Raw genomic sequence first — 23,705 nt, 5'->3', positions numbered from 1 at the left:
GGGCTGTCCCATCATGATGGCCAGGTTGGGCAGCATGTAGCAGATCACAATGAGTCTTGATTCCTGCTCTATTGAGCATTGAAGGGCTCTTCCAGGGAGGCTCAGGCAGAGGAAGCATTGTTTCAGCACACCAATGATCTGCTCTATCACATTTCATGTGGCAACACAGCTTTCATTGTTGGCATGTTTGCATTGGTGTGCATGGGTTGTGCACCAAAGTCATCGACCATGTGGTCAGCCCTTGTTGCCCAGCAGCCACCTTTTGGTTTGCTGTGATTGTGCAAATGCAAGTGGCACAGTGGACTGCCGCAGAATGGAGGCATTATGACCACTGTCATGGTACTGGGCATTGACCTATATTGCTCACTGCATATGGTCGCACTCCAGCTAAACACTGAAGGAGTGGAACCCCCTTTGGTTCCGACAGAAGGCAGAGTTAACATGTGGGCCCGCAAAGCAATGTGCATGCAGGCTGTGGTATTCTGTACCAAAGGGAAGCCTGCAATCTAGTGAAGGATCGTGCTTGCTCCACCTGCTTCTCTCTGGGGGAGAGAATGAAATGTATCCAACTCTCTTTGATAGGAGGCCTCAGAGACTTCCCTTACACAACAGTGGACAGCAAACTGTTGCAAATAGCTATCGCTCCAGCTAGAACAAGGCAGATGTATAAAGATTCATTGCCATGGTCACCTTCATAGCCACTGGCAATGTGGTCCCGGTGGATGTGGGTCTACAGCACAAAACTTCCTTAACTTGGCACTAAATTGGTAATCTCACACATCCCCTAAGATTTGAGGGTCAAAGCATTTTCAGGGTACAGTGGAGGGTTTCGCTACACTTGATCTGGGAATGCATGATGCTTATTCAGCACATTTCCTAGTACTAACACCCGTAACTTTAGGAAGTAAAACATCCCTTAATTTTGCAGTAAATTAGAATTTTTATCATAGATTTATAGACATGGGACCAAATTTTTGTCTGGGTGTGGAGGTATGTCTCGGAGCATGAACAGCCACACTTAGGGCTGAATTTTATGCTTATCGGGTGGGTGCATGCCTGACCTGATCTGGTGTGAAATTGCACGAGATGATGTCGGGCAAGCGCCTCGATGTCATCCCGCGCTCGGGCGAAATTTTGGGTGGAGGGCTCGTGCAGAAGGCAGAAGCGTGCCCGCCAACAACTAAAAGGGCAACTAAGCCAATTAACGGCGCAATTGTCTATCATTTTACGCAGCCCGTCCAACCTTACAGTTGGTGGACGGGTGAATCGGCCAGATGGCCTTTATATTATTCAGCAAACCTCATCCAAGGGCGAAATGAGGTTTCTGTTATTAAATAAAATAAAAATAGAAATCTGTGGACACCATTTTTATAATCTAAATGTTCAGGTGCCTGATTGTGATGCTTGGACATTTCTTCCATGATTTTAAAAACTTTACTTCCTGGGTTTTGGGCCTTCAGTTCCCTGAGGCAGTTCTCTGCCATCAGGGAGCTTTCTATCAGCGCTCGCCAGAGCCGATGTCATCACCCGCCCTCCTCCCGCCCCCACCCCAGCAGCGCTGAGCTTTTCAGCGCATGTTTCATGATGGCTGGCTGTTAATTGGTCAGCCAGCATGAAATTGCTGTCGGAGGCCGATCGTGGTTGACAGTCCGTTTCCCAACTGCTCCTGGGCCTGCCAATCGTGCCCACCAAGCTGAATCTTCAGGCCTTAGTTTTGTTTTGGAGGAAATCAGATTTTCCTTCACATTCCTGACCCTGCGCCATTTTGCTCTGGCCATCTTGCGGTTCCTAAATGCCTAGTGAGCAAAATGCACACCCACCCCGCCACTGAGGTCGGGATCCTCCATTTTAAACGGGGGACAAAAATCAGATTTCTTTCTGCACACCATTTTCATCTGGCGGTGTGGGATTTTGGAAACCCTTCAAAAGCACACCAGGTTTGAGAGTTTGTGAAGAAAATGGAAAGCCAGCTGAGGTGTCTGGAACATTCTGAAAGGTAAGTGTAAAATGTTTTCACACCTTCAAATGCAACAATTAGGTTCTGTATTGTAATGTAGATGTGCTTTTTAATGCAGTGATTCATCAAAGTGATCTGTCCTTTAAATCTAAGTTGATCCTTACGTTGACCAGCCTTGTGTATTTATTCACATGCTTCACAGTGCTTTTCCAATGGAGAAAGCAACATAATGCAGTGAAAATGTTACAAAATGTGCTGTTAGACTGTGCTGTAATCTTTTCTACTGTGATTTAAATGGCTCTGGCTAAAAAAAGCTGATTTCAACAATCAAAAAAAAAACTACATTTAAAAAGAATCTAACCACCTGCTCCTTTACATTGGCCGGCAAGCACTCTGCTTTGAAACTGAAATGAGCAACTGCTGTCCTTTCCATCCCAGAGAGTAGTCTATTGTTTTGACAACTGTGGCCATTATCAATGCTTCACTGAGTTTTAAGTACTAATGGGTTTCAGCACAGTAGGTGTTCCATTCATTTGAGAATGAATGAGTTTCATGAAGTTGTAATAACAAATTGTCCCTTTGATATGGTTTTTGGTTTGTTGACAGTAGCTAATAGGATTACAAGTATTACAAGGTTTTTTCAAATAGCACAGCATATTTTTTCTCAGAATCAATGACATGGAGGCTATTGTTAGATGACGAGAGGTTTATTTTATTCCCAATGTAACGTCGTTTCCATTGATATTGCATGGAATCTCAGGAGTGGCCATGACAGATACGTGGGGGCATAGAGATGGCATGGGGTTGCCTAAGTGATCTGAGGGGGCATGGAGAATATATGGGGTAATCTGAGCAGGCATGGAGGATACATGAGGAGCATGGAAGTGGCGTGGGGTGGTGCAGTGATCTCAGGGGACACAGGCTGGGATAAGAGGTGGGTGGAGTGAGGGAGGAGAGGGGTGAGATTTAGGGGCCCCTTTAAACACTGTTGGGAGCTGGGAAACTGCTGGAGAACTGAGGTGGGCCTTCTAACTGGCCTGTCTCTGCACCCATACTCCTCACGCATATGAGAGGGGCTTGCAAGCTGCAATGTAAACCTGACCCCTGTGTGAAAAGACAAAAATGGCACATGAAGTCACATGCGGGTCGGATATGCAGTTTGCGAATCATGGAAGTGCTGAGGTCACATTTTCCCGAGCCCACAAGAGAATCCGGCCCAACATCACCACTGAGCTTGGCAGAGACAGTAGCCTGATGAATTGCACATTGAAGATAGTGACTGAGTTAGCTTTGCAAGTTGTGGTTTAGTGGTAGCACTCTTACCTCTGACCCCAAGGGCTGTGGGTTCAAGTCCCACGCCAGAGTCTTGAGCACAAAAATCAAGGTTGACACTCCAGTGCATTACTGAGAAAGTTGTCATGATGGTCCTGCCATCACTTGGATGAGACGGTAAATGGGAGCTCATCAATCCTCTCAAGGAGATGTTAAAGATCTTATTGCACTGTTTTGAACAACAGGGAAGCCCTCCTGGTGTCCAAAATTCTCCTGGTGTCCTGGTCAATATTTATCGGTTAACAGGCACCACAAAAACAGTTAATCTGGTTATTGTCACACTGTCATTTGCAGGATTTTGTGTGCAACCTGGATGGCATGTTTCCCTGTTTTACAACAGGATTTACACTTCACAAGCATTTAATTGGCTCTTTCTTTCTTTGTAATGTCTTGAGACTGAACTAATCAGCAGTTTAATGATTTAAGCATTGAACAGATTGGCAGGGATTTTGCAATCAACAGAAAAGGTACAGTGTTATGATCCCAACCAATGTTAATACTGGACAAGTCAGATCTCAGATTGAAACCATAAGACCATAAGACATAAGACATAGCAGCAGAAATTAGGCCATTCGGCCCAACGAGTCTGCTCCGCCATTCAATCATGGCTGATAAGTTTCTCAACCCCATTCTCCTGCCTTCTCCCTTTGATCCCCTTACCAATCAAGAACCTATCTATCTCCGTCTTAAATACACTCAATGACCTGGCCTCCACAGCCTTCTGTGGTAATGAACTCCATAGATTCACCACTCTCTGGCTAAAAAAGTTTCTCCTCATCTCTGTTCTAAAATGTCTTCCCTTTACTCTGAGGCTGTGCCCTCGGGTCCTGGTCTCTCCTACTAATAGAAACATCTTCCCCATGTCCATTCCATCTAGGCCTTTCAGTATTCTATAAGTTTCAATCAGATCCCCCCATATCCTTATAAACTCCATCAAGTATAGACCCAGAGTCCTCAAATGTTCCTCATATGTTAAGCCTTTCATTCCTGGGATCATTCTTGTGAACCTCATCTGGACTCTCTCCAGGGCCAGAGCATCTTTCCTGAGATATGGGGCCCAAAATTGCTCACAATATTCTAAATGTCGTCTGACCAGAGCCTTATAAAGTCTCAGCAGCACATCCCTGCTTTTATATTCTAGTCCTCTCGAAATAAATGCCAACATTGCATTTGCCTTCCTAACTACCAACTCAACCTACAAGTTAACCTTAACAGAATCCTGGATTAGGACTCCCAAGTCCCTTTGCACTCCAGATTTCTGAATTCTCTCCCCATTTAGAAAATAGTCTATGTCTCTATTCTTCCTACCAAAGTGCATGACCTCACAATTCCCCATGTTGTATTCCATCTGCCACTTCTTTGCCCATTCTCCTAACCTATCCAAATCCTTCTGCAGCCTCCCCACCTCCTCAATACTACCTCTCCCTCCACCTATCTTTGTATCATCTGCAAACTTAGCCAGAATGCCCTCAGTTCCTTCATCTAGATCATTAATATATAAAGTGAAAAGTTGTGGTCCCAACACTGACCCCTGCAGAACTCCACTAGTCACCAGCCGCCATCCTGAGAAGGACCCCTTATCCCCACTCTCTGCCTCCTGTCAAACAGCCAATCTTCTATCCATGCTAGTACCTTGCCTCTAACACCAGGGGCTCTTATCTTACTGAGCAGCCTCTTGTGCGGTACCTTGTCAAAGGCCTTCTGGAAGTCCAAGTAGATAACATCCATTGGCTCTCCTTTGTCTAACCTACTCGTTACCCCCTCAAAGAATTCTAACAGATTTGTCAGGCATGACTTTCCCTTGATGAAACCATACTGACTTTGCCCGATTTTACCATGCACTTCCAAGTATTCTGAAATCTCATCATTAATAATGGACTCTAAAATCTTACCAACGACCGAGGTCAGGCTAATCGACCTATAATTTCCCGTCTTTTGCCTCACTCCCTTCTTAAACAGGGGGGTTACATTAGCGATTTTCCAGTCCTCTGGGACCCTCCCTGACTCGAGTGATTCCTGAAAGATCACCACTAACGCCTCCACTATCTCTTCAGCTATCTCCTTCAGAACTCTGGGGTGTAACCTATCTGGTCCAGGTGATTTATCCACCTTCAGACCTTTCAGTTTTCCTAGCACCTTCTCCTTGGTAATGGCCACCATACTCACCTCTGCCCCTCGACTCTCTTGAACTTTGGGGATGTTACTCGTGTCTTCCACCGTGAAGACTGATGCAAAGTACCTATTCAGTTCCCCCATCATTTCTTTGTTCCCTACTACTACTTCTCCAGTGTCATTTTCCAGTGGCCCAATGTCCACTTTTGCCTCTCTCTTATTCTTTATATATCTAAAAAATATCTTGCAATCTTCTTTTATATTACTGGCTAGTTTACCCACATATTTAATCTGTTCCCTCCTTATTTCAATTTTAGTTGTCCTCTGTTGGTCTTTGTAGGCTTCCCAATCCCCTGGTTTCCCACTGCTCTTTGCCGCATTGTATGCTTTCTCTTTAGCTTTTATGCTGTCCCTGACTTCCCTTGTCAGCCATGGTTGCCTCGTCCTCCCTTTAGTATGCTTCTTCTTCCTAGGGATGAATTTTTGCTGTGTCTCCCAAATTACTCCCAGAAACTCCTGCCATTGCTGTTCCACTGTCTTTCCTGCTAGGCTCATCTCCCAGTCAATTCTGGCCAGCTCCTCCCTCATGCCTCTACAGTTGCCTTTATTGAACTGTAATACCGTTACATCTGATTCCAGCTTTTTCCTCTCAAATCACAGGGTAAATTCTATTATATTATGGTCACTTCCTCCTAAGGGTCCTTCACCTTAAGCTCCCTTATCAAATCTGCCTCGTTACACATCACTAAATCTAGAATTGCCTGTTCCCTAGTGGGCTCCACCACAAGCTGCTCCAAAAAGCCATCTCGTAGACATTCCACAAATTCCTTTTCTTGGGGTCCACTACCAACCTGATTTTCCCAGTTTACCTGCATATTGAAATCCCCCATGATCACTGTAACTTTGCCTTTCTTACACGCCTTTTCTATCTCCTGGTGTATCTTGTGCCCCACATCCTGACTACTGTTCGGAGGCCTGTACATAACTCCCATTATGGAAACCTGGCTTGATAGATCCTAACTTTTGTTTAGAAACCATGGAGGAAAGTTACTGACAAATTCGCAGGAGCCTGCTGAAGAACTTTAAACATAAAGAAAAAAATATTTATCAAACAAGAAAAATGAACTATATAACACCAGACAAAAAGTTTGTAAATATTGCAATACAAACACAAGAAGACAAATTGAATTCACACTATTCCTTTACTGCAGCTATATCTTTACAGGCAAATAACCCAGTGAAGAGTTACCACTAGCTTGGGACTGGCGCAGTTGCACATGGTTTTCTTCTGGTGAATTCCTGAGCATTCACTTGATGCTTTTCACCAAACTTGTACCTCTCTCGAAACACCCAAAAATCACACTCCAAACTCATTGTTTCTTCAACTGCAGAGCTAACAAATGAGTTCCCTAAACTCAGTCTTCTAGTAGCACCTCTGCTAAACCGATCACTTTACTGAGTTCTATAATTGACTATTCAGTCAACTACTGTCCCCAATAGCCTTGTTGTCTTTCTTATCAGACAGCTTAGAATTCTTATCCTCTCTCTGACAAACACAACTCTTTGTTTTCTGTCTTTTTCCTGGGTCTGTGTCACATGATCACTTTCACTAGGCGACAGTAATGTTTTCTCTTCAGAATCACTAAACTTTTAACCCATGTTTAACCCTTCAAGGGTTGTAAAACTTCATTAAAAATGTATAGAAACAAGCAAACCCAAAATACCTGACCTGTTAGTCAGGAGTCTATCCAGGCTCCCAGGCACCAAGACTCATGAACAGCCTAAATGAAACTGAAACAATTTTACCTTTCTTAACACACAAATATATATATATATATGTTTATATATACACACATATATATAATTCAACTTAAAAATTATACATTATTCATAACAACGGTGATCACAATTGGCCTAAAAAAAACTACCACAGGATTTAACAGGATCCAGAGCATCAATTTCATCTATCCCAACATTGCTTTAAATCTGAGACCATTTAAAGGGAATTTGTGGCATCCAGCAATAGTGAAACCATCAATCAAACTGATCAGCCAATCACATTAGAGAATTCTCAAATACAGCAAACTGAAAAGTAAAAAGTAAGGATTATGATATAAATTTTAATCATTTTACAGAAAGCAAAATGAACATTGGCATGTACACATGGGATTAAGGTGGAAGCTAAAATATCATAAACAAACTTCAAAAAGTAAAACAAATATTACTTTTTATTTTAAAAATCATGAAATGTTTATGTATAATTCTGAGGGAATGACATACCACACATCTAAAATTAGTTTTTCAGGAGCAGGGAGGTTGCTCAGCAGCAATGATAACTTAGTATGCTGTTAAAATTCCGTCACTTCTGATTGAATACCGTTTAACTTGAGAACAGGATGTTGTATTTTTGGTGGAATTAGATTTAATGGCTGACAACCTATAGTGGGCATTTTAAAAGTCATTTGAGGCTGATTTTCATCATTTTATCTTCAGGGCTGTCCCAAGCCAGATGAGCCTATAGTATTTCTCAATGCTATCCAAGTATAATCAGTAGAGGACAAGGACATCACATTTTCATATTTTGTGTCTTAAATTTGGGGTTGGGTGAGAGGGAAAATCAATTTCAGAATAATGACTGGCAAAGTTAAAAACCTTGTACGGTGCCCAATATCATCAAATGTTTAATTTCTTCTTAGCTAAAAATATTATGCAATTTCTTGTGATTTCTCTCCTCCACAAAATCTTAACCTTACAGCACAGAAGTGTGTTATGCTTTAGAAGCGTTTTAAAACATCTTCAAAGAATGAACAAAACAGCATTCAACATATGTTAATAGCTTTTCTGCAGAATATGTAACCGTAGAAGAATCGAGTAATGTCAGAATCTTTATTATACTCCCCCACTCCCCCTGGCCATAGCTGCGGCCACTGACCATCCTCTAGAAGTCACTAGAAGAAACTGTTTTACAATTGATCACACAAAAACTGAAACCTGCATTAAATTATAACCTTTCTAGAATTCTGATACATCCCTCAACAGAGTGCGGATTTCAATGGAATGAAAATCGACGGGTTCTATAATGAACAGGTGATCCGCTCCACAAGGTTACAGCCCAGTGAATGATAAAAAGCCATGGCAGCCTGGACGTGCTGACAGTTGCAAACATAAAGTTGCTGTCCTTTGTGCAAACATTTATAAGTATATCAAAAGCAATATGGAAAAAAGTGAGTGTCATGCTATCCTTTATAACAAGTTGCTGGTCAAATTTACTGATTCAAGTGGGTGCATAGTGTTGTATTGTTGCAACTGACTGCACCATTTCTGAAGATCTGAAGCTAACTTCCATGCAAGTGGTCTTTCTCTCTTCAAATATAAATATATAACAAATACAAAGATTAGTTATTATTTAAAACTGTGGTATTTATCCTATCAATTTACAAATTTAGCCTAAAAGATAGTTCAGCCATGACTGTAATATGTTAATTAATGTATTCATGATCCAGCAAAGCTGCCAGTAGATAACTATAAGTGATCATAAATGATTGTATAATCTATTAATTTTCACTAGGCTGTGCTTCCAGGGCAAGGGAATTTCCAAATTGTATGCGAAAATTTCTCTCTGTTCAAAAACAATTGGAAGGTGCAGTAATCCACAGAGATCAGATAGAGAGAAAGGTAGAAAGGTAATCAGTTGCATAAAATGACAACAAGCTTGTGTGTGTTAAAATACGTAAATAATATATAGATATATCCTATTTAACAGAGGGAGAATGACTTATAAGAGATGTTGCCTGCCCCAGGACCTTACGCTAAGGAGTGTGTGAAAAAATCAGACATGGCCCCTGTGTCTTTTCAGCACACAGGTGGAACTTCATGATGTTATTATGTCAGATGTTATTAGTCTAGACAAAGTATCTGTCCGCTGCCTAGCAAATGTCAAGTTTGAAAAATCATAACAATATCAATAGTACATATTCTCTCTACTGAGCATTTAGTATTATATGACAATTCTATAGTAGGGCATTCCCTTACGGCATGTTCAGATGGTATAGCAATTAATACACTGTAACCTCTCCAGTCTGGAAATATATTTGTTCAGAAACATCAGTTGTCCAGAATTTTTTTGTGTAGACCCAAGTGTTCCCTCAACACCATCAGCATCATTTTAGTACAATGCTTTGAGAGTGGAAATGTGGAATATATAATATTTGGATGAGTAAAACAATTTTTATTACAGAGTTATAATGTTTTATCACTGTTATATATTTCAGGTAAATATTTATTTCTAAATTGTTTTTGAGTTCACGTGCTTGTGGTAGACATTCTAATGTCATTCCATAATCCAGAAAATTCCAAAATCCGGAAATGACTTGGTTCCAAGCATTTCGGACTGGAGAGGTTACAGCATACAAGAATATCACAACTACAAACATTTGAGCAGTGAAGTGTACTAAATAGTTAAGTAGAATGTATTATTGCAACAAACTGAAAATATTTTATTTCTCATGTCACAGGCCCTTCAACTCTTTTACTACAACTTGCCAGTTTAAGAAGTTTCCTTCTACACCCCTTTTTGATTCCCTTTTTTCAAATATTTTTCAATTTTTATATATATATTTTTCCCCACATATTTTTATTATTTCTTTAAATTCATTTCCATTTTTAGTCATTGTTTTATCCCCCCCTTTAGCCCATTTCGATCTTTCTTCCCACACCATTCCCTCCTCCCACCTCACCCCCACTAAGGCCATCTGTCACTAGCTCATTCTGCTTTCCAATCTTGATGTTACCGATAGCACCTCCTTTAGCCAGTATCACCATCATCAACACCTCTTCGACCTTTTGTTTATGACACCTTTGGCAATCTCTCCTTTGCCTCCACCTATCACCGGCCTTCTATCCCATTCACCTGTCCCACTCCCCTTAAACAGTGTATATTTCACCACATTTTTACTTCTCTTTAGTTCTGAAGAAGAGTCAAACGGACTCAAAACGTTAACTCTGTCTTCCTCTCCACAGATGCTGTCAGACCTTCTGAGTTTTTCCAGCACTTTTTGCTTTCGTTTTCATTTCAGGTTTCCAGCATCTGCAGCATTTTGGCTTTACCTTTCCTTCTACACTGTCCTGCACCAACCATTACTCTATCCATGTGCCCACCTTAAGTGTGCTTGCCGTTACCTTCTCTCCTCAAGCCTCTTAAACATTACTCTATCAAATCTCTATCAAATGTGTTTTTGTGAGTCTATAGAAACCATACACATGGGGCAGGATTTTGAGATCGTTGGGCAAGCACGGTGAGCGGGTCGGAGAGTGGCCAGGGAATGGTTTGCCACCCAAAATCAGCCCCCAACCACGATTTCAGGCTGGTGGGCCAATTCAGGCCTGCCCAGCGTGAAATGCAACTCGTCACTGATCAGGAAGGGCCGAGCAGGGGCGAGTGCCTGTCGGCCGCCAGGCCCAATGGTGACCCGGCGGCCGGTTTTAAAACGGCCCAGGCAGCCCCCGAAGGCTGCCACGGAAGAACGTCTCCTCTGCGTCAACATTCAAGTTATGGAGTCGAGTGTGGCTGGAGGTGCCAGGGAGGGCAGGTCAGGTGGGCACTCGGACCCCGCTTTTCGGATGAGTGCCTCCCCATCCTGCTGGAAGATGTGGCTGCCAGGAGGGACACCCTTGTCCCCAGCAATGGAAGGAGGAGGCCACCACACCTCACCAAGATGACATGGGAGGAGGTGGCAGCACTGGTGAGCAGCCATGATGTGGTGCAGCACTCCTGGGTGCAGTGCTGGAAGTGGTTCAATAACCTGCTGTGCCCAGGAAGGGTGAGTACCATGTTGGCATGGGTCAGTGTGCAGAAGTGTTAAGGTGTGGCCGTCCCCCCATGGAGCTCAGGGGTGCTAGAATCCGATTGTCAACTGTCAATGATGCCGGTGCTGGCCAAGAGAATGAGCCATGGCTGCATGAATTGAGTGCCTCGTGGCTCGAGGACCATGACTCGGATGTGCCCTGTGAAGTATTCCTCAGCTGGGGTTGGCCTGGCTGCAATGGTGCTGCAGGTAGAGAGTGGACTAATCAATGCTCCTCTGTCCTTTCAGGAGAAGACGAGCCCTGACCAAGCAGAGAGGGCACGTACAGGCGGATGCCCTCAAGCTCGAGTGCCAGCATGCTCCCTGTGCAACCAGGCGTGTAGAAGCAGAGGTGCCAGGCGAAGGTAAGAGCCTAATGCACAGAGATGAGAGTTTCAGATTTTGCAACCTTTCTAGTGTAGTCCCTTTATTAACAGGAACATCGAATCTGGAGTCCCCATTGATCACTGAAAGGTGAGGGCACCATGATGTAGATCTCCATTATCTCACCAGGGTGCCTGGCATGCACAGTGACAGTGTGGTGACTTTAACTAATGACATGCCTTGTTCTCTCTTTTAGATTCGCCAACACACAATCACTCTGTGGACCCCAAAGAGCCACCCCTGACGTCAGAGGGGCACCGGGTTTCACTTATACCTGTGTCACACCCGCTCTCTGAAGCAGGCACCAGCGCAGATACCAGCACCTCGGTGGGCATTAGATTGATGTCTAGAATGTCAGTGCACATTGGCGAGGGCACTTCACACTTGCTTTAGGTGCAGACGGAGGCAGAGAGTGCCCACGGTGCCGGCAGTCGTGGAAATGCTGGGGGCCAGGACGATGCTCAGTCAAAGGCAGATGATGAGCCTCTGAAGTTGTCCATTAGGTGACTGATGCTGGATGTCCAGCGAGATGTGTGGGAGGATCTGGCAGAGATCCATGGGAGTCTGCGTGCCATAGTCTCTGTTATGGAAGAGTCCATGCAGAGCGTAACCACTGCATTGACCCTCATGGCTGAGCGCATGCCTCCTCCATTGAGAGAGTGGCAACTCTCATGGAGAGGCAGCTCCAGGGACAGAATGAGGGGGTCATTGGGTTGCGCTCGGATCTGCAAGCCCTCATTCAGACATTGGCCTCAAATGGTCAGTGCTGTGGGAGATGATGAGGCATCCAGTATCCCAGCTAGGTGCCCGTCCATCAATGGCAAGCAGAGAAGTCCAGAGCAACCTCACGTTGGCACACGAGCTGCTCGTCATCTCTGTGGGCTCCTCTCAGGGCGCTCTGGATGACGGCAGCAACTCCACCACCCCTCTGCCAGTGACTATCCCATCGGATGAGGCTGCGACGACTGGGATGATGCCAGCCATGGCACTGGCCGCTCCCTCCCAGGCGGGGCCAGCACAGGTTTCACTGGCCAGAGGACGACCGCCAAGGTTACAAGACAGCAGAGGCAGCAGGCTGTCTCCAATGCCGGTGCCAGCTAGGGAGGGGGGACAGGGGCACCAGAAAGTAGCACCCAGAAATGTAAGTTTAAGGCACAATGAGCACAAGAGGGACAGTTCACTGGTGAATTTCTGTTCATTTATGTTTGGTTTATCTTTACTGGTCTGGGAATGAAGACCAGAGAAGGTTATGTTAATTTTTTTGGTTTGTCAAAATGAGAAAAATTTTGTTTTTGTCGTAATGGCCTGAGTATGCTTCACCTTTTTATTTTTTTGGCGCAGGGTACGCCAGTTTGTAAAGCTGGATGTGGGTGGCTCTAAACTTTATTGCACAGGCACTGAGTGGACTTTGGGTTCAAATGAAAGGGTCATTTCAGACATCCAGGATGGAGGCGGCAGCACTGACATGCGGTTCAAGCTGATGTCTGGCAGCCCAGCTAAAGGAGCTTTGGATCAAGGTGTCCCTGATATCCCTGCCGCTCTGGAGGTTACCCAGGTCTGGCTCCATGCCCTCAGTGTTCTCCTCACTGTGCTCCTCTTCTGACTCACTACCAGGTTCATTATCTGTGGCCTGTGGAGCTGCGTCAAGATCCTCTTCCTCCAGTGGGTCCCCCTTGCCAGTGCCAGATTGTGGAGAGTGCAGCATGCAACCACTTTCAGTGACACTTTGCACAGACTTGTAGAATCAGCATCCTGTGATCACACACTATCTACACATTCATGGACTGGAAGCCCTTCCTGTTGACGAAGGCACCGGGCTCACCTCTGGCGCCTTCATGGCCACATGTGTGCAGTCTATTGCAACTGTGGACAGCTGATTAGGAGACTCCACTAAGATTCCCCGCTGACCTCTTAAAAGAGTCGGAGGCATAGAAGTTGAGGGCCACTGTGACCTTCAGAGCCCCTGGCATGGGGTGTCCACCCACACAGTCGGAGCTGATCTCAGGGCCGATCAGTTGACAGATGGACGTCACCATCTCCCTTGAGAGACGGACCCTCCTCCAGCTTTGCACGTCGGATATATTGAGGTAGCTGCATCGCCGCCTGTAAACCCTGGCAGCTGAATAGTGGTGTCTTCTGTGGACCCTTGCGCCTTGGACTTCCTGCTGGCCCTGCACCCCTAGTGCCTGAGCCTCTCCTCCCACAGGTCCCTCCCCCGGAAGCTGTATTGGGACACATGGCCTTCTCTCCCTTTTGCCCCTCTCTTCCTCCTCAGAGGAGGTGCCACCAGCAGAGACCACAATCCCCATTACCAGGGTAACAGAAGGCTGTCTGATACCTGGAAGGGTCCACACTGTATGAATCCTCCGGGGACCTTGAAGACACCAAGGAGTCTTGAGATGGAGCCTGGAAATGCTAAGAATGAAGCTCTGAACAGAGATGAAGCTGCCAAGTACCAATAAGTCACCAGCAGCAAACTATGTACCAAACTCCCCACTACTGACACTGGCAATGTTGCTCACCCCTTTTATCCTGCCTGTAAATGAGGTTTTTGAAAACGTCGGCTGGCCGCCTGCCTGTTCTGCCCAGGGAACGAACGCGGAATCACACAGGCAATGAAAAATAGGCGTTAATTGGTTTTCTAATAGCCTTAAGTGGCCTCTTAATTAATGGCGGGCTTGGCTCTGGCACCCGCTCGCACCTGCCGACCGAAATATCGTGCAAGTGCACGATGACATTGGGACGCTCAGCCGACATCATCACACGCTATTTTACACCCAATTGGGTCAGGCCCGCCTGCCCGCGGGATGTTAAATCCTGCCCATGGTTTTCTTTGTCCAACTTCTCGTTATTTCAATGTTATTTGTAGAACATCATTGTGCACAAATGATGCTTCCTACACTACAACAATGGCTACATTTCAAAGTTATTTTACTGACTAAAGCATTTCGGGATTTCCTGAGGTTGTGAAAGGCACTATATGAATATAAATTTTTCTCTCTAACCACCCAGTCACTTGGGTGTCGGAGAGCTGACATGGCAGACTACCAAGGCAGCAGCTGCCAGCACATTGAGGGTTGTTGGGGATGTACCAGTTGGACATTTGATAAATGGAATTCCCTACAGTTTAAATATTTGCCAGTACTGACTGATGGGGCCCAGATGGTCACCAGCAGGATCTATGACTTCATTCACCTTAGGGAAGCCAGTCACATGGTAAAAATTATGAGCACTTGTCACTCTGTTGCCAGGAGCACATTCCAAAATTGACAAACTGAGCAGCTTTGCCAAACATGGCAACAGTGGCCTGATGGATGCAGGTATGAACTGTAAAATGGCTGTTGCTGGTCATCAAGTTGCAGCTTGTGAAGAACCAATGGTAAAAAAATTCAAGGTTATTCCCACTTTAACAGGCATTGTCCAGGTGCTCTAATTGACACAAGCTGATTATATTAAGGTCTGGCAAGGAGACAAAGCCTGTCCAGGGCCTCTCTGGTAACAGCCTTCTCATGTAAATTTCCTTGGTTAGATCCTGGAAGGAGTACCAGATACCAGGAACAGGATCTCAGCCTCCACCAGTGATGACATATAATACTGACCTCTTTGTGTTCTTCCTCCACCTTTTCCTCTTCCTCTACACAAATCAGTATTTTCACTGAACAATTTATAGCTCCATTCACAACTCCCCCAACAATAGAGTAGCCCACACCAGGTATAGCAGTACCTGGGCAACATCCAGGCGTGGACTGACAAATATACGTAATATTTGAGCTACATAAGAATCAAGTGATAACCACAACAACATGAAAAGGTCCAACCATCTTCCCTGATCTTCAAAGATTCTCAACATCTTGGACTAGCCACCACTGACCAGCCATATTAGCACCGTGACTACAAAAGCATCAGAACATATGAACAAGGAGCAGCTGTAGGCGATTCAGCCCCTCGACCCTGCTCCGCCATTTAATAAAGTCATGGCTGATCTGATAGTAACCTGAAATCTGCATCCCACCTACTCCCAATAACCTATCACCTCTTTGCTTACCAAGAATCTATTCACCTCTGCCTTAAAAATATTCAGAGACTCTGCTTCCACCACCTTTTCAGGAAGAGAGTTCCAAAGACTCACGACCCTTGAAGAAAAAATTTCACCTCGTCTCAGTTTTAAATGGGCGACTCCTTATTTTTAAACAGTGACCCCTAGTTATAGATTTTCCCACAAGAGGAAATATTCTCTCCACATCCACCCTGGCAAGACCCCTCAGGATCTTATATGTTTCAATCAAATCGCCTCTTACTCTTCTAAACTCCAGCGGATACAAGCCTAGCCTGTCCAACCTTTCCTCATAAGGCAACCTGCCCATTCCAGGTATTAGTCTGGTAAACATTCTCCGTACAGCTTCCAACACATTTACATCCTTCTTTAAATAAGGTGACCAATACTATACACAGTACTCCAGATGTAGTCTCACTAGTGTCCTGTACAACTGATGCATGACCTCCCTACTTTTGTATTCAATTCCCCTTGCAATAAATGATAACATTCTATTAACTTTCCTAATTATTTGCTGCACCTGCATACTTGCCTTTTGTGGTTCATGCACTAAGACACCCAGATCCCTCTGCATTTCAGAACTCTGCAATCTCTCACCATTTAAATAATATTCTCTTTTATTCTTCATGCCAAAATGGACAATTTCACATTTTCCCACATTATGCTCAGATCTTTGCCCACTCACTTAACCTATCTGTATTCTTTTGTAGCCTCCTTATGTCCTCTTCACAACTTATTTTCCTACCTATCTTTGCGTCATCAACCAATTTGGCAATCATCCCGTCCATCCCTTCATCAATTTCATTTATATAAATTGTAAATAGTTGAGGTCTCAGCACTGATCCCTGTGGAACATCACTTGTTACATCTTGCCAATCTGAAAAGGACGCATTTATGCTTATTCTCTGTTTCCTGTTAGCCAGCCAATCTTCTATCCATGCCAACGTTATGCTCCATACCATGGGCTCTTAATTTCTGCAATAACCTTTGATGTGGCACTTTATCAACTGCCTTCTGGAAATCAAAGTACAGTACATCCACTGGTTCCCCTTTATCGACAGCACATGTTACTTCCTCAAAGAACTCCAATAAGATGGTTAAACATGATTTCCCTTTCACAAAACTTTGTTGACTCTGCCTGATGACCTTGAGCTTATCCAAGTGCCCTGCTGTAGCTTCTTTAATAATAGCTTCTAACATTTTCCCTATGATAGATGTTAAACTAACTGGCCTGTAGTTTCCTGCTTTCTGTCTCTTTCCCTTTTTGCATAATGGAGTTACATGTGCTACCTTACAATCCAATGGAATCTTCCCCAAATCTAGGGAGTTTCCGAAAATTAAAACCAATGTATCAACTATCTCACTAGCCACTTCTTTTAAGACTCTAGGATGAAGTCCATCAGGACTTGGGCACTTGCCAGCCCGCAGCTCCAACAATTTACCCAGTACCACTTGTCTGGTGATTGTGATTTTCCTTAGTTCCTTCCTACCTTCCACTTCCAGATTTACAGCTGCCTCTGGGATGTTACTTGTGTCCTCTATAGTGCAGAACTATATGAGGCAATGAGGCTTGCTTGCTAATCCTTCAATGCCTCTCCCCAAGTCAGGACTGTGGCAGAATATTCGCAGCTTGTCTGGATGAAACCACATAACAGGACCAAGCGGTCTGCTCAAATCGGTGCAAACACAATATCCATCCGCTCCATTACTAGCACTTAGTGGCCACAGTATGACCTATTTACATGATACACTGCAGCAACTTATCAAGCTTACATTGATAGCATACCCTAGCTCCTCAGACTCTATCACTGAAAAGAACAAGAGCAGCAATGTTTTGGGAACACCGTTACCTGCAAATTCCCCTCTACCTTGATGTTGACTTATAAACCGCTCCTTCATTGTAGCTGGATCAAAATTGTGGACTGTCCTACTTAATGAAGGTGTGAAAACAACATCAACATTTGGAATAAAAGAAAGCTCACCACCACTGCCTCAGGGCAATGAGGGATGAACAATTAATGCAGCTTTGGCAGTCACATCCCACAGACAAAAAAAGAGGAATGCACAGGGAAATAGGGTTAAGTAGATAACTCTTAGAACTAGTACACACATGATGGGCAAACTAGTCTCTGATGTAAAATTAGATAATTCTATGAGTATCTGCTCAATCTTCTAAATACTACACATTCAACACCATGTCCTCTAAAAATCTCTCTTGATGAAAGGAGAAGATAATCAGACACTCAGGCAAGGCAGTCGGTGCATCAAATTTCTGTTCATTAATATTAATCACTGGAAAACTAAGGGCTTTGCAAGTCTCCATGCCTAATTCTTCGATGTTCACAGGAAGCAGAGCCTTGCAAAATTCACTCAAATCTCTTTAAATTTTGTGTTCAATGCAAAAACTATTACTTTAGAAATGAAATTAGAACTCACAAATGAGATATGATTTTACTGAAGTGGTTCTGTGGTAAATGAATTAACATCACCAAAATTAACAACTTACCTGCTACACGGACTACAGAGGGAGGGCTGCGGACCAGTGGACTGGTGGATAGGCTAGTCAGGACCATAGCTGCTGTTACTTTGTCCATATCCCCTTCCTCTGAGAACTTCCTGCATCAACAAAAAATAGAATTAGCGATTACTGCTGGCTTGCACAAAGAGCTGTATGTTTGAGAGAGCAAGAAGCGCAGTGTAGCAAAGAATTTTTTAAAAAGCTGTAGCACTTGTGGAAATATTGTCAGAACTTGCTAGTCAACTTATGCCACTCTGCTGTTTCCGTCGTGCAGGGGGCATTTCACCCTTTAAGTTGTTGCTGAACTTGCATATTAATCACCTATTAAACTTGAAACAGAAAGTCAGGACTCATAATTAGGTGTCCTTTTAATGATGTGATAATTGTTAATTCAACGTCAATCAATCTCTCTGGCCCAGGAAGCGAACAATTTAAACAGTTAAGTCTCATGCTTGCACAAAGTAAATAGTTGTTAGAGAGTTAAAAGACTTCAATTTTTTACATGTTTTTCTTACTTGTCTATTCCGTCCATTTTCTTTCACTCTTCTTCCAACCTTTTTTCTCTCTTTTCCTGTACCTGATTTGACTCAAATTTACCCTCCTCCGTCATATCTGTGTTCCTATCTCAATCATTAAATCTCATCAATTAAGGAGGTACACTTTTGGTCCTGATATATCCTGTTGCCTTTGCATTTCTAGCAACCTACTGGGTAAATTCTGTTCAAGCTGAAGTGTGCAGGAAAAGGTTTAATGGCAAATGGTCCAATGTATCATGAGATGTGAAAAATGTAATAATGCTAATGCTCAACTGTGATTTCTATACGGTTTAAGAGCTGGATTCTGATGAAAGCATACTGGACCTGAATGTCCACAGGAGTTTATATTATTTTTCTATAGCTTCTGAGCTCTTCCAGCAGACAAATGGGAAAACCACTCTCCTCACCTTATGAATGTTCATTCCTGCAGAAGCTGAGGCTGGATGCTCTTGGAATACTTTGTGCAGGGAGATATTAGGTATCTATTGGGAAGGGAGATACACATGGTTTTGTCTTTAGCTCTCCCATTGCAATGCTTTGCACACTGGGAGTATGCAGCAGGATTTTCTGTCCATTCATTTTAAAATTGAGAGTTGGCATGTGCACAATATCCTGACAGTGTAAAGCTGTACCCTGGAAGGGCTGAAGATGAGAATTTACTCTACTATTTCTCCTTGAGCAAATTAGAGGGATAATTTCACTGATTGTTCCAAAATTCCTGAATTTTGGTACTCCCACTTAAATGGAATTTTACTGAAGCACAGTGAGTGTTCAACACAACATGCATAGTTTTTCACCAATGTACTTAGATTGTATTATATTAGGTTTGCCTATTGTTACACATCATTCTTATACTCAAGAAACCATTAGCAATATCAAATTTTCTCCAGACAGCTTGAGGTGTATGGGTATCCTTGGACCCATGCATACCACTTTTCCTCCCTTTCTTGTGGAGAACCTCTTAATGTCTTAATGTCTGCTCCTTCTGCTCCCCACTGAATGTGCAGCTCATATAAATCATTTTAGGATGAACCTAGCTGCTTTCACTGCATTGGCCTGAATTTCTGCTGGGTTCTCTCGTCCTCCAGTGTTTGCTTCAGTAGAAGCCTTGGGTAAGCGGTGGTACCAGTTGTTTTTCACTATTACTAGTGTTGCCAAGTAATCATTAATCTTCAACTGAAGTTACAGCAGGTGAAGAACTCGTGTGGAAACTCCAGGTTCATGGCACATTAATGTGGTGGTATGCAGCTGGACTCCGCAACTGCAGCATTGCAAAATGCAGTTGTGTTCATCAGTTTAATAGCTGTGTACCGATAAAAAAACTACCAATGTACAGAACCAGGAATTTACATATTGATTCATCTATATTTATATTTTAAGATATAAAGATTCTGAATATTCTTCCAAGAATTTTTGGGGGAAAATGGAAAGCTACTAAGTCCAAAGGAACTGTCCCTTTTTCAAATATTGACTCAACTACCTGTCCTCTTACATATTTTTCAATCCCTTCTTTCTCCAGAAACACATCTAATTATTTTATGAACCAATTGATGCTTTCTGTGTCAATATCCTTCCCTTTAGGTTTCAAGGTTCCATTGACTTCCCTCATTATTCCCTAGTTTCTAATTACAAAAGAAATACTCCCTGTTATTTGAACCATTATTATGGTGAATAACTTGCCAGAAATAGTTCTGTAAACTCCTTTCAAAATCATCTTTGAGTCATCTCGTTTCCAAAGAAAACAAGCCCAACTTTTTTATCCTAATGTCATTTTATAAATCTTTGAGACATGGAATCATTTCCATTGCTCAGCAACACATCCTTTCAAGGGTGAGAATATCCTTCAGATAACCGCACAGCAATTGTGACAATATCTGACCAATGGTCAATGAGCAACAATACACCTTCTATTGGCTGTACAATTTGCATACTTAGTTGTTTATGATTAACCTGGCCTGCAATAGTACAAGAAATGTCATCCAAACGCAATGTTTAAAGTGCTCCTCTGCTTCTTATACATTCCATTATTACATCACCAACATTGTGTTCAGTGCAGACTCAATATCAATAGCAATTTTGTGGGGAGGCTCTGACTGGCAGCCAACTGCTTCCTCACAAGGAGGGTGGAAATATCAATCAGGTGGACATTCCATGACCAGGCTACTGCAACTGGTTTGGAGCACTGCTAGTTCAGCCCAACTTCTCAACTGCACTTACTACTTTCCTGGGGAAGAGAGAATTTAAAAAGAACAGATGGAACTTATTTTTCAAAAGATGCAGAAAAATGCTTTGTAATAATGGAAAACAATTTCAAGCAAGCCAGCATAAATATAAATGGACAGAAACAGGGAACCCTCAGAAAGGAACAAGTGCGCAACCACAGGGTATCACTGAAATAAGAAAACCCCAATCCCTGCCACGAACATTGACTGAGACAGCATCTCAAGTACAAAGGAATAAAAGAAACATACAGCAATCTTACAAATCACACAGTAAAAGCACTACCTAATGCAGTACTGAATCATACAGACCAGTACCTGAAAAACACTCGACTCAATTAATGAATCTCAAATGCAGTGGCACTTGGGGCATAATAGTTGTACACAGTGCCCTTAGACCAGGCAGAAAAACATCAGTTTAAATTTCCACTGTCGATCACAGTTCAGTAAATGCTGTTAGAAATTCCAATTGCATGAACTTTATGTTATACACATTATATTATTCAACAACACTTTTCATTTATATAGTGCTATAAATGTATATATTTAAAATGCAGAAAAGGCCTAAGGTGTTTCCCAGCAGCATAAGGAAAATTTAAACACTGAGTCATTGAAGGAGCTATTAGAACTGGTGACAAAAGGCTTTGGTCAAACAGGTGGGTTTTAAGGAGCATTGCAGGCTGAATAGCTTGTATCCTAATACACATCAAGTCCTGTTCACCTGGCACCCCTGGACTTATTGATTTATTTTGGTTCCTGGTCTGGCAATGCCTCAATTTAAAAGTTCTGACCAATAAATGCCTCCATACCTTCGCCCCTTCCTATCTCCTCCAGCCCCACAACTCTCTGAGATATCTGTGCTCTGAACACAAGAATTAGGAGCAGCAGTAGGCCTTTTGGCCCCAGAAGCCTCCTTCACCATTTGATAAGATCATGGCTGATCTGACTGTGGCTTCAACTCCACTTTCCTGTCTGCCCCCATAACCACTGACTTCATTGTCGGTCAAAAATCTGAGTCAGCCTTGAATATATTCAATGATCCAGCCTCCATTGCTCTCTGGGGAAGAGAATTCCGCAGAAGAATGACCCTCTGAGAGAAAAAAATTCTCCTCACCTCAGTCTTAAACAGAAGACCCTGAATTTTCAAACTGCGTCCCCCTAATTCTAGACTCCCCCACAAGGGAAACATCCTCTCAGCATCCACTCTGTCAAATTCCCTCAGGATCTTATATTTTAGTCTCTTGTGTATCCTCGATTTTAACTGCTCCACCACCATTGGCCATGGCTTCAACTGCTGTGGAATTCCCTCCCTAAACCCCTCTGCCTCTTTCCTCTTTTAAGATGCTCCTTAAAACCTGCCTCTTGGACCAAGATTTTGGTCATCTGTCCTGATTTCTCCTAATGTGGCTCAGCGCCAAATTTTGTTTCATAAATGTTCCTGTGAAGCACTTTCAGACATTTTACTATCTTAAAAACGTTATATAAATGCAAGCTGGCATTGTTAAATAGCTCACCGACACTCAGGAGAATTTTACTTTGACAGACTCACATGCAGCAGGGAGATCGGAAGCAGCTTGGGAACCCATTCGTTCTGAGAGGCTATACCATCATTCCGTGAGCGGGCTATGCCATCATTCCGTGAGCGGGCTATGCCATCATTCCGTGAGTGGGCTACGCCATCATTCCGTGAACGGGCTATGCCATCATTTGTTAACTCAGCCATGTCATTAGTATCCCGCTTCTGGATTTTCTGACCAGTCAGAGAAGGCAGGCAGGCTGATATGCCAACTATGTCAAACAAAGGATTTCCAGCTAAAGGGACCCCAGTAGATGTCTGATTGGTTGTACAACACATTGATTCCTATCGATTCAGCAACAACAGCAATGGAAAGGAGACCTGGGAAAGGTGCCAACTGGATCTCTGACTTACTTGGAGGTCCTGATATGGGATTTGACAGACCGAACTGAGGTGATGTTTCCCCAGGAAGGAAAGAAGAGACCTGCCTCACAAACAAAGCAGACGTAGGTGAAAGTGGCTGAGGAAGTGAGCAGCAGGAGTTCTCAAGCATAGAGTCAGTGCCCCAAGAGGCTGAAGGACCTCAGAAGGGCAGGAGAGGTGAGTGAATAACACTTTCAGGTGCCAAACTCTACATTCTGACATCCTGCAGCATTCTCCTGCACAACGTTCATCAGGCCAACACATGTTGCAGCTGCACAGAAGAAATAAGAGCAGAAGTAGACCACATGGCCTTTAAAACCTGCTCCACCATTCAATACGATCATGGCTGATCTTTTGCTTCAATTCCACTTTCCTGCCCACTCCACATAACCCTTGATCTCCTGAGAGATCAAAAATCTGTTTATCCCAGCCTTAAAAGTATTCAACAATGGAGCATTGACAACCCTCTGGGGTAGAGAATTCCAAAGACTTACAACCCTTTGGGTGAAGCAATTTCTCCTCATCTCAGCCCTTAGACTGTGTCCCTCATGATCTGGATTCCCTGACCAGCAGAAACAAAATCTCTGTGTCTACCTCATCAAGCTCCTTCAATGAGATTGTCTGTAATTCTTCTAAACTCCAGAGAGTATAGGCCCAATTTACTCAGCCTCTCATCACAGGGCAAGCTCCTCATCCCAGAGGCCAATTTTAGTGAACCTTCGCTGTACTGTCTCCAATGCAATTATATCCTTTCTTAAATATGGAGACCAAACCTGTATTTAGCACACAGCATTCCAGATGTGGTCTCTCC

General features: G+C 43.5%; 1 protein-coding gene across 2 annotated transcripts in view; it reads right to left on the bottom strand.

The window, feature by feature from the left end:
• Positions 1–23,705, bottom strand: part of znf704 (zinc finger protein 704) — a 266,441-nt gene that overhangs the window by 70,936 nt on the left and 171,800 nt on the right. For both annotated transcript variants that reach the window (XR_005943277.1, XM_041189185.1), the window contains exon 3: positions 18,189–18,298. Coding sequence is in view for 1 of the 2 variants with exons in the window: in XM_041189185.1 (XP_041045119.1) it covers positions 18,189–18,298 (110 nt within the window). In the remaining variant the exon portion in view is untranslated. The remainder of the gene's footprint in view (positions 1–18,188; positions 18,299–23,705) is intronic.

This window comes from Carcharodon carcharias, chromosome 6, assembly GCF_017639515.1.
Source record: "Carcharodon carcharias isolate sCarCar2 chromosome 6, sCarCar2.pri, whole genome shotgun sequence".
Classification (NCBI taxonomy): Eukaryota; Metazoa; Chordata; class Chondrichthyes; order Lamniformes; family Lamnidae; genus Carcharodon; species Carcharodon carcharias.
The sequence above is the reverse complement of the archived record's forward strand: the minus strand, read 5'-3'. Positions and strand labels throughout refer to the sequence as shown.